An 11,796-nucleotide genomic window follows, 5' to 3' on the forward strand; every position below is an offset into this window, starting at 1 on the left:
TCCAGAACTAGGGGAAAGAATTTAAAAAGAGACCTCCCATTTAAGATGGAGATCAGGAGGGTTTATTTTTCTCTGAAGGTCACGGATCTTGGAAACTCTGTTTCTACCGATCTCTGTGGAACTGAGTCCTTGAATAATTTCTTGTCATAGATTCGTAACCTTTGATTCCCTTGGGCCTTTTTGAGCTCAATCACAGAGAGTGACATTGAGGCATTAATGTCAGATTAACCATGGTCTTCGAGAACAGTGAAGGCAGAATGGCCTACTCCTAGTTCACAATCCACTGTTTGTTTAATTCAGTGATAGTGCCATCCCCTAACACCGAGCTGGTACTCGATGTGTTACTGATATGGGCAATTCTCCGAGCTCACAACATTGAGGTCGGACAGGACACTTGTGAGGCCTCTTCTGGAGTACCGTGTCCAGTTCTGGCCACCGCGCTACAGGAAGGATATTAAATTGGAGAGGGTTCAGAAAATATTTACCAGGAAATTGCCAGGAATGGAGGGTTTGAGTTATAACAATAAACTGGGACTTATTTCACTGGAGTGTAGGAGATGGGGGAGTGACCTGATAGAGGTTTTAAATTGTGTGTCGGGGCGGGGTTGGAGGGGGCATAGATTAGGTGAATAGCAAAGGTCTTCTTCCAAAGCCAAATGGCATAGGTTTAAGGTGAGAGGAGAAAGTTTAAAAAAGGCATAAGGGTGGAATTTTTTTTACGCAGAGAGTTGTTCAATGAGCGGAATGAATTACTAGAGGAAGTAGTAAATGTTACAACATTTAAAAACAAATGTTGGATAAGTTCATGAATAGGAACGGTTTGGAGGGATGCGGGCCAAACACAGGCTAGTGTGTCTGAAGAAGGGTCCCGGCCCAAAATGTCAGCCTTCCTGCTCCTGAGATGCTGCTTGGCCTGCTGTGTTCATCCGGCTCCACACTTTGTTATCCCAGGCTGTGGGATTAGTTTATTTTGGGAACATGGCCGGTGTTGATTAGTTGGACTGAAGGGTCTGTTTCCGCGCTGTATGAACCTGTGACAACAAACCAGTCTGCAAGCACTCGGGGACGAGGCTCAGATTTTTGCTGTTGATCTGTGTTTGCATTCCCAGGTCCCGTGAAGCTCAAGAGCTACAGTTTTTAAACACACAGATGACTCCATCTCTCCCTTTTTGAGGGGCTGAAAGGCCTGACGTCCATTTTAATTTCATTCTGTAGATGTTTCTTCCCTTCTATCCAGGATTGTCACGTAGTTTAGACAGTTATAGATATTTGTGAATCGAGCTGTTTAGAGATCTTATGACCCACCATTCGAGCAGGTGGGACTTAAACCCAAGCCTCCAAGTCCCAAGATAAGGACATTGCCACTGCACCACATGACCGTCTCCAGAGGGTTATGTCACACGGAAGATTGAACAGAGTATGAAAGGTTGCGGGAGGGTGACTTGATCGAGTTGTTTAAAAGAACTTGAAGTTGCACAATGTCCTATTTCCCTGGACATTGCCTCGTCCCTTCAGCATGACAGAGCTGAGGAGGAATTTCTTCTCTCATTGGGCTGCGAATCTATGGAATTCCTCACCGCAATGGCCTGTGTCGTTAGGTAAATTCAAGGCTGAGATAGACAGGTCTTTAATCAGTAACGTAGCCAACAGTCACGGGGAGACAACAGGAAGGAGGAGTTGAGGGTTATCAGATTGGCCATTCATTGGGGAACAGACTTGATGGGCTGCATGGCCTTCTTTTCCATCTAATGGGTAAGTAGTGGAAGGATTCCCCAGCTGCCTGTTAGTAAACAGCAAAGCACCATGGGTACTGCAGATTAGAAATAAAAGCGAAGGAGCAGGAGAAATGCAGCAGATCTGTCAGCATCTGCAGATAGGTAACCAGCATCTCACGCACTCCTCCTATGGCCTTGAAACCCAGGCTTACAGACCCTGCCCAATGCACCCCAAACCTTATTTCAGGTAAGGTCATATAAGATAACAAAGTGTGGAGCTGGATGAACGCAGCCGGCCAAAGAGCATCTCAGGAGCACAAAAGCTGACGTTTCGGTCCGCCTCTCCCTCTCTCCCTATTTATTCCAGTTCCCTCCCCCCATCCCCCTCTCTGATGAAGGGTCTAGGCCCGAAAAGTCAGCTTTTGTGCTCCTGAGATGCTGCTTGGCCTGCTGTGTTCATCCAGCCTCACACTTTGTTATCTTGGATTCTCCAGCATCTGCAATGCCCATTATCTAAGGTCATATAAGCTTCAGTTTGGAGCCTAAGTTTCCAGAAGTGAAATCAGGGCACCATTATCTCCATGTCATCTAACAGGAAGATTGTTACACTGTTGTAATGCCCCTGGTCTAACAGTTCAGTGGCCCAAGTGAATGCTGTGGACAGATATTTCCCGACCCTACCCAGGTCAGAGATGTTCAGGTACACCTCTGGAGCATGTGGGATTTGATCCTGTCTCTTCAGAGCATTGGAAGCTTCTGGTATAGTGGTCGTTACCCTAACTCTGAGCCACCTTCAAGTCCCACTGTTGCAGAAGGTAGGATGTTGACTCAATTAATTAATGTTTTTTTTTGTGGGATGTGGGTGTTGCTGGCTGTGCCCAGCATTTCTTGCCCCTTGAGAAGGTGGTGATGAGCTGCCTCCTTGAACAGCTGCAGTCCACCTGCTGTAGGTTGACCCATAATGCATTTTTTAAATATGTGTGATATCCTCTAACACACATCCCAATGGCTTTCCCACCACCACATCAAGGTGACTTTTTTTAAACTATTAACTGCCACCAGTAAATTATCAGGGTAGCCAATTAGAAATTTAAATACAAGGTCCATCACGGCCAAAGTAAACCATTAAAAGTGAGGGAGGGGTAAGGAGGCGAATAAGTTGGTTATAAAGCTAGTCCCAATGGGAGTAATCATGAACAGTGATCATTGATTATTGTAAATACCTGTGCAGTTCACCAATCCCTTGTTGGGAATGAAGTTTGCCATCCTTAACTGGTCTAACCTAGATGTCGTATCTTTCTCTAAAGGACCAGACCTGGCATCTTCTGCTACATGCCACCTCTAACACTGTGTGGCACTGTGTAAGAGTAGTTTGAGGTAGTCTGGTGCCTCCAATTCCCCTTTGAAATGGCCTGTCTAGTGATTAGTAGTAAGGGTTACACCACCATTGAGTACAGAAGAGGCACTATTCATAGATAACATGAAACTATATAGCTCAGGAACAGGCCCTTCGGCCCATCATGTCTGTGCTGGCCATGGATTCTAAACTAATCCCATCTGCCTGCCCATGGCCCATACCCCTCTATTGCCTGCCTGTTTATGTGTCTGTCTCAATGCCCCGAAAATGTTGCTATTGTATCTGCCTCTATCACCTCCTCTGGCAGTACGCTCCAGGCACCACCTATCCTCTGCCTAAAAAAGCTTGCCTTACACAGCTTCTTTAAACTTTTCTCCATCACCTTAAACTTATGCTCCCTAGCATTTGTCATTTCCACCCTGGGAAACAGAATCACACTACCCACCTTATCCATGCCTCTCAGTTTTAAATACTTCTATCAGTTTGCCTCTCAGTTTCCGACATTCCAGCAAAATCATCCAAGTTTGTCCAACCTCTCCTGATACTTAATACCCTACAATCCAGTTATAAGGAGAGGCAGGATAGGCTGGGACTTTTTTTCACTGGAGCATAGGAGGTTGCGAGGTGACTTTAGAGAGGTTTATAAAATCATGAGGAGAGGAGTATAGGTAGACTTAATGGTGGCTGTCTTTGTCCTAGGATTGGGGATTTCACTCCTAGGGAGCATATTTTTAAGGTGAGAGGAGAGAGATTTTAAAAAAGACGATTGGCAATTTTTTTTCTTACAGAGGGTGGTTCGCATGTGGAATAAACCCCCCTGAGGAAGTAGTGGATGGGTTTACAGTTACAATATTTAAAAGACATTTGGATAGATACATGAATAGAAAAGGTTTGGAGGGATATGGGCCAGGAACAGGCAGGTGGGACTAGTTTAGTTTGAGACTGTATTCAGCATGGACAGGTTGGACCGAAGGGTCTGTTTCTATGCTCTATGACTCTATAAGAATGTTGACTGCATGATCCCAGGAAGGGTTTAGAGGGATATGAGCCCAATGCTGGCAAATGGGACTAGATTAAGTTAGGATTTCTGGTCAGCATGGACAGGTTGGACTGAAGGGCCTGTTTCCGTGCTCTAAAATTCCAGCTCTATAACACCTAAACTGGGCCAGGCACAACTACTGTGACCTTATGGAGCTGGTACAGATATATTTGTTCCTTCTGAAAGCTAGATTAGATCACCTTGTCTCCACCCGTAGTGTGTATGGCATCAGTAGGATGCATGGTACCAGTCTGAACATAAATATTGACCCCTTCAGACTCATTGCTGTGGATCTGGAGTCACCTTTGATGTAAAAAGCAATGTGATTGACTCTTAACCACCCTATGAAATGGCCTTGACAAGCCTCTCAGTTAAGGGCAGTGAAGGAAGGGCGACAAGTGTAGGCCTCACCAGCAAAGTAATGAAGTAGGGGAAAGGTTAGTAAGGCGCAACGTGAAAATCTAGGCCTCGCCTCACTGAGAGGCTGCAGATGCTGGTGGAACGAGTCAGGGGCATTACTGTAAGAGGCACAAAATGGTAAGACAATGAATGACCACAATAGGATAATGATCGAAGCAGGAAAATGGAGTTGATGTGCCAATCAGCCATGAAACCACTGAATGGTGGGACAGGCTCAAGCAGCTGAATGGCCTCCTCCGTTGGTTCCCAATGGCGATGGGTTGGAGACCATTGCTAGAAGGGTGTTCCTTGACACTTGCTGCTTTAACTTGGATGTGTCACCTCTGTGTGGTACAACCACGGAAGTGTTGAGAGGGAGATTTGCTGAAATGTAGGGAGAAACTGGATTTCAGAAGTAGCTTAGCAAGTGGTGCAAGCTCTCGTTACCATAGTAACGCACCTAGCAAACAGATAAATCAGGTTTTAAAATTCCAACACCAAGAGAGTCACTTCGGTGCAATTTGATTGTTTAGAATCAATTGAAGGGTGCGTTTAACATGGACCTTTCACCTCTCGGGTCAGGGTTCAAATTCAGGCAGAGGGGTGAGAGGTGAGTGTCTCCTGGTATTGTGATGCTTATGGGATGTTTGATAAGCCTCATCTGGTGCCCATTGAGCACAGGGTAGAAGGAGGCCATTCAGCCCATGTTGTGATTATAAGGAGCGCACACAGCCTGGCCCCATGGCCCTGCAAATCCCTCCTTTCCATAATTGATTTGATTTCCTTTGGGAACCCACGACAGACTCTGCCTTCACCACGAACTCTCAGGCAGGTCCTCACAAACGTCGTCCCTCATCTCAACTGTGGTTCTTCTTTATTGCTGGTGCCACAGCGGGAGGCTGTTTGGCCCATTCCCTCCGTACTGTCCCTCCTCGGAGCAACCCAATCTGTTGCAGGGGTTGAGACATGAACAATCCCTGCTCTGCTTCACGTTAACCAGGCTCGGTCAGGAGATAAAGGGAACTGCAGATGCTGCAGAATCCGAGATAACAAAGTGTGGGGCTGGATGAACACAGCAGGCCAAGCAGCATCTCGAGCACAAAAGCTGACGTTTCAGGCCTAGACCCTTCATCTGAAAAGGGGGTTGGGGAGAGGATTCTGAAATAAATAGGGAGAGAGGGGGAGGTGGATCGAAGATGTGGAGAGGAGAGTATAGGTAGGGAGGGAATAGGTCAGTCCGGGGAGGACAGATGGGTCAAGGGGGCGGGAGGAGGTTAGTGGGAAACGGAGCTGTGGCTTGAGGTGGGAGGAGGGGATAGGTGAGAAGAAGAACAGGGTAGGCAGGCGGGGTCGAGCTGGGCTGGTTTTGGGACCCCCCAGCCTGTTTTTCCTCTCACCTATCCCCTCCTCCCACCTCAAGCCACACCTCCATTTCCTAACCTCATCCCGCCCCCTTGACCTGTCTGTCTTCCTCGGACTGACCTATCCCCTCCCTATCTCCCCACCCGTACTCTCCTCTTATCTTCTCCTCTGCCCATCTTTGGTCCGCCTCCCCCTCTCTCCCTATTTATTCCAGTTCCCTCTCCCCATCCCCCTTTTCTGATGAAGGGTCTAGGCCCGAAACGTCAGCTTTTGTGCTCCTGAGATGCTGCTTGGCCTGCTGTGTTCATCCAGCTCCACACTTTGTTATCTCAGTCAAGAGATGATTCTTTTTCCTTGACTCATGGAAGAGATGAGGGCATCGCTGGCAAGGCAGCATTTATTGGTCAGAGAGCAGTTCAGAGTCTGGAGTCACATGTAGGCCAGACCGGGTAAGGATGGCAGTTCCCCCCCAGCCAGGGAACCCGATAGGCTTTTCCTGAAAATCGACAATGGACATCATCAGCTTCTTAATTCCAGAATTTTTTTTAAAAATTGAATTAATATTCCACCATCTGCTGAGGCGGGATTCAAACCCAGGTCCCCAGAACATTATCCGGGTCTCTGGATTAGCAGTCCAGCGATAATACCACCAGGCCATTGCCTCCCTGACACGAGCTATTTACCATCAGCACTCCCCACCCGCGGGAGTAAGAAGGGAATTCTACAGAATAACCGGCAAAAATACAGGCCATTTTTCTGTTTCAGTGCAGTCTCCTCACGACCCTCTTCCACCTCATCCTACCAACACCCCTGTTCCTTTCTCCCTCTGTAGGAGCAGGAGTAGGCCATTCAGCCCCTCAATCCCACTCCGCCATTCTTTACGATCGTGGCTGACGCTCTACCTCAACGCCATGTTCCTGCTTTCTCTCCACATGCACTGAAGCCTTAATATCATTTTTTTAAAAAAGGTTTCGATTTCCTTTTTGGAAATGCTCAGTGATTGGGCCTCTCCAGCCTTCTGAGGCAGAGAATTTCACAGATTGACCACCCACTAAGTGAAGAAATGTCTCCTCAACCCAGTCCCAAATGGTCTACTCTAATCCTAAGAGCTCCTGGTTCCAGACTCTCCAACCAGGGGAAACATTCTCCCTGCTATCCCTGCTGTAGGAGCAATGTTGTCAAACTTGAAAGGGCGCAGAAAAGATTTACAGGGATGTTGTCAGGATTGGAGGGTTTGGGCTACAGGGAGAGGCTGAACAGACTGGGGCTATTTTCCCTGGAGCATTGGAGGCTGAGGCAGGGACCTTTATGGAGGTTTATAAAATCATGAGGGTTATGCATAGACAAAGTATTTTTCCTGGGGGGAGGGAGTCTAAAACTGGAGGGGCATAGGTTTAAGGTGAGAGGGGAAAGATTTCTAAGGGACAGGCTTTTTCTCACAGAGGGTGGATGGAATGAGCTGCCAGAGGAAATGGTGGAGGCTGGTACAATTACAGCATTTAAAAGGCATCTGGATGGATAAAAGAATGGGAAGGGTTTATAGGGATATTAACCAAATGGGATGAAATTAGATTAGATTCCCTACCGTGTGGAAATAGGCCCTTTGGCCCAACAAGATGAATTTAGGATATCTGGTCAGCATGGACGACTTGGATCAAAAGGTCTGTTTCTGTGCTGTACACCTCTGTGACTTGTCAGTCTAGCCTTGTGACAACTTAATCCCCTCTCACTCTCCTAAATTCCATGTAACCTTTCTTGTGAACTTACCCACCCACCTCCTGTGGTCATGCATTCCTCATTCTCATCCCCATGTGCGAGGACATTCAAGTGTAGAATGGTTACAGCACAGAAGGAGGCCATTCAGCCCATCATGACTGCGCCACGTCGCCGAAGGAGAAACCCACCAATCACTGCCTTCTCCCTGCGACCTTCGGAGTCAATAATCCAATTGTCACAAAACCCTGCGTCTGGACCTGCCTCAGCCACATTCTCAGGCCGTGCACTCCAGGTCATGAGCCGCTCGACCTCATGTTGCAGTGGCGTCATCTGCCAGTGACCTTCAGTCTGTGCACTCCCTCCTGCTCGATCCTCCCACCAAAGGAAATGGCTCCTCCCTGGTTACTCAGTCTCAAGATGCTTCCGGACCAATGAGGTGCTTTTGAGTGTAGTCACTGTTGTAACACAGGAAGGGCAGCAGCCAATTAGCACAGTGGGTGATCCTGCACACCTTGCTGCCAGCAGGCACTTTTCCTGAATTCCCCGTGGGATCGATTAGACTGTTCTTCACGGCTTCTTGTCATTGGAAAAGGGCGTGGTGCTGAACACGCTTCGCATAAGGAACCTACCCATCAAATACTGCAGCCTGGAAGGTTTCGGGGTCCACGAAACAGATGGTATTTTGTCCGATGTCCCAAAAGGGGTCTGATCATCCCATGTGGGTCCTGCAGCTATCACAGAGCCCATTTCACAACAGTCCTCTCCAGGTATCTCTGAAAGTGCAGCACTACCCTCAGAGCGGCGTGCTCATACCTCCAGGCTACAACCTGTGTGAAACTCTCACTCGGAAAGAGAATCCGAATGAAACATTCCTAGGGCCGAAGGAAGGATTGCACCCGCTGCCTTCCTGAGTGATGCCATCTTTTTGACCTAGAGCCTGCCCAGGTAACTGCAGCCTGAAAAGGGCTGCAGCAGCAGTGCAGCCAGAGGTACAGGAGGAGACCATTCAGCCTCTTGAGCCTGTTGCCCCATTCAACTAAATGTGTTTGAGCTGTATCTCAATGGCATCTCCCCAGTTTGGGTCCATTTTCCTTAAACTGCATGCCCCCACTGAAGTCTAGCACCATCTGCTGTTGCATTGACCACTGTCCTTCACCTCACATCCCAATCACGTCTAGCAGAATTTTTAGAGGAGTGAGTCCAAATTTCCACTCACCTCTTCATAAAGAATTGTTACCTGATGTCATCCACCAACAGCTTGGCCCTAATTGTGGTGCTCCATCTGCTGTTTCTGGTTTCCCCAGGAGACGAAATGTTTCCTCACTCACTGTTGTTACCGAAGAACAGGGGCGCCATGATAATGCCACTGGGTTAGTAACATTCTGGGGACATGGGTTCGAGTCCCACTGGAGTGGCCGAAACATAAATTCAATGGCTTAATCAATTGCGGGGAGGGAAATAATCAGGATTATGAAGCCTGTAACAATGACTATCATGGGGTGGCGTTGTGGAGGACCGTCTGGGCCACTAGAGCTCTTTCAGGAGGGGAGATCTGCTGTCCTTGGTCTGGCATATGTGTAATTCCTGCCCCACAGCAATGTGGATGTCTCTCAGCCAACCCCTGAGATGGTTGAGTGAACACCTCAGGTCAAGGGTAATTAGTGGCCAGGCAACATTTGTTGGGATTGCCCAAATTCTATTTAAGGATTTAAAAGAAAAGTCCAACAACTCTTGAAATGTCACTGGCATAATCTCTGTACCCATGGAAACGGACCCAGATTAAGAACATCGTGGCAGTATCACATCTCCCTACAAGGAGGATTCAAGTCACACTTGGTTCAGGGGTGTGTAACACCAGCTCAAAACAGCATGATTAGGAAATACCAGGGCGACACCATTAAGCCCCTTCTATCCAGATGTGGTAGTGGTTGATCGCCAATCGAGGCTAATGCGTTCCTACATCACCATCGCGGCCGATGGAGTTTAAATTTAATTAACATCTGAAATATCACAATAAGATGTGAAGCTTACCACAGTAACCAAGTTATAAACCCAACCTAACGGAGTCTAGTGATGCTGTGGTAGTGTTCCTACCTCTGGGACAGGAGGGATGCCTGGGTTCGAGTGCCATTTACTACAGGGGAGAGTGATAACATCCCTGAGGAGGTCGAGCAGGATCTACGTGGAGGCCTCAGGCTACACCAGGTTCCATGATAAGAACACAAAGGGTCAGGCCCCGTGAGGGCCTTCTCATGGCGTCCCTACCTTTGAGTATGTGCTACCTGCTTCAGGAGGAGAGTGATCATATCCATCAGGAGGTTGATCAGAATCCATGCAGAGGCCTCAGTCTGAAGGAGATGTCCAACCTGCAACCAAACTGTGCTTGTAACTTTTGATACTTTCTTTCACTCCCCATCCTGACGCCCTCATATTGTGGACAATCTAACCCCGTACATTATTGAATATCTGAACCCTTCCTGCTCCCCCCTCACTGTCTTGTTGTCTTTCCGTAGGTCTGTGAGGTGAGCACAGTAATGGTCACCTTCCTCTATGCCATGGTCATTCTGTATGTTGGAAGCTTGAAGGCCGCCCCATTGCAATCGAACAGCACGGTGCGAAGCCGGGGAGTCCTGAGCGACGCGCTGACCTCTGACCCACCACTCAGCGACGACGAAGACGACGACGCCTACCCACTGGACGACATGCTGGAAGAGGTGCCGGCCCTCGGGCCTGAGGCCTCCGGGAAGGAGTGGGACTTGTACTCACCGCGGGTGACCCTGGCCGCCCAGCCCCCGGGCGTCCCACCTCTGCTGTTCATCATGGAGGAGACGCTGGGGAGGGCGGAGATGGCCAACCGGACGGTGAGGCTGAAGCGGCAGGCCCCCAGCCCGGGAGCCGGGGGGGTCGACCCTTCCCGGAGGGGGGACCTGTCGGTGTGCGACAGCGTCAGCCGCTGGGTGACGGACCGCCGAGCAGCAGTGGACGTCCATGGTAAGATGGTGACTGTCATGATCGATGTGCCTACCTCCACCGGGCCCCTCAAGCAGTACTTCTATGAGACAAAATGCAACGAGCGATCCTCGACAGCGCAGGGTGGTTGCCGTGGTGTTGACAAGAGGCACTGGATCTCCGAGTGCAAGACCAAGCAATCCTATGTCCGCGCCCTCACCATGGACACTCAGAAACGTGCTGGTTGGCGCTGGATACGCATTAACACATCTTGCGTTTGCACGCTAATTAGCCGGACGGGCAGAATGTGACCAAAACAGCCTTTCCTCCATCCATTCCCCCATCTATTGATGTTATCTATGTGTTTTTTTTCCTGTAAATATATAAAGTATATAAATTATTTCACTTAAGATTATGGATTGCATGTACAAAAAACGAACCCCAAAAGGGACCTTTATACTTTGAGCGATTGTATTTATTAATCCTGAATTTGCATATGGCGACTGTTGTATTAACTTATTGTATCTGAAATATATTGTTCTTGGGGAAACCATAACCTGCGGTCAAGGGGAGCTTTCAGTTTTTCAGGGAGCCAATTGCAGACAAATGGAGTGGGAAAGAAAAGCCGAAGGAATTGCAGAAACTGGAAATGAGAGAAGAAGTTGCAGGGAATAGCTGGCAGCATCTGTGGAAAGAAATCAGAGTTTAGCAATCCAGGTCCAGTGACCCTTCCCCAAGAAGATGACGACAGACAAACGGGTCAACAGGCTAGATGTAGAGAGATACTGGCCATGCAAGGACATTGATATAACAAGGTGTAGAGCTGGATGAACAGAAGGGCCTAGACCTGAAACGTCAGCTTTCCTGCTCCTCGACCTGCTGTGTTCATCCAGCTCTACATCTTATTATCTCAGATTCTCCAGTTCCCACTACCCATGATTAGGATGACACCCAATAGACAGAGTCAGCCGAAGGACCTGCTCCTGGGCTTTTCCCCAGTGTGTTCACTTACTTGGGATTGTACTGTCAGCAGGAGACCTTTCTGGGTCATCTTCAGAGTAAACCTACAGCAGGCCCTTCAGGTTCACGGTGAAAGAGTATCCCACCCAATCCCCCTAACCCTGCGTTTCCTACAGCCAATCGATCTAGCGTGCACATCTTTGGACTGTGGGAGGAAACCAGACACCTGAAGGAAATCCACGCAGACAATACACAGACTACATGCAGGCAGTCACCTAAGGGTGGAATCGAACGCACAT

General features: G+C 48.4%; 1 protein-coding gene across 2 annotated transcripts in view; it reads left to right on the forward strand.

Moving 5' to 3' along the window:
* The window catches only part of LOC125447208 (neurotrophin-4-like), a 63,866-nt gene extending 52,809 nt beyond the window's left edge, over window positions 1-11,057 (forward strand). For both annotated transcript variants that reach the window (XM_059640554.1, XM_048521436.1), the window contains one exon: window positions 10,102-11,057. In XM_059640554.1, coding sequence (XP_059496537.1) covers window positions 10,123-10,848 — 726 coding nt within the window. In that variant the 5' untranslated portion in view covers window positions 10,102-10,122 and the 3' untranslated portion in view covers window positions 10,849-11,057. The remainder of the gene's footprint in view (window positions 1-10,101) is intronic.
* Window positions 11,058-11,796: the final 739 nt, after the last annotated feature.

This window comes from Stegostoma tigrinum, chromosome 38, assembly GCF_030684315.1.
Source record: "Stegostoma tigrinum isolate sSteTig4 chromosome 38, sSteTig4.hap1, whole genome shotgun sequence".
NCBI lineage: Eukaryota > Metazoa > Chordata > Chondrichthyes > Orectolobiformes > Stegostomatidae > Stegostoma > Stegostoma tigrinum.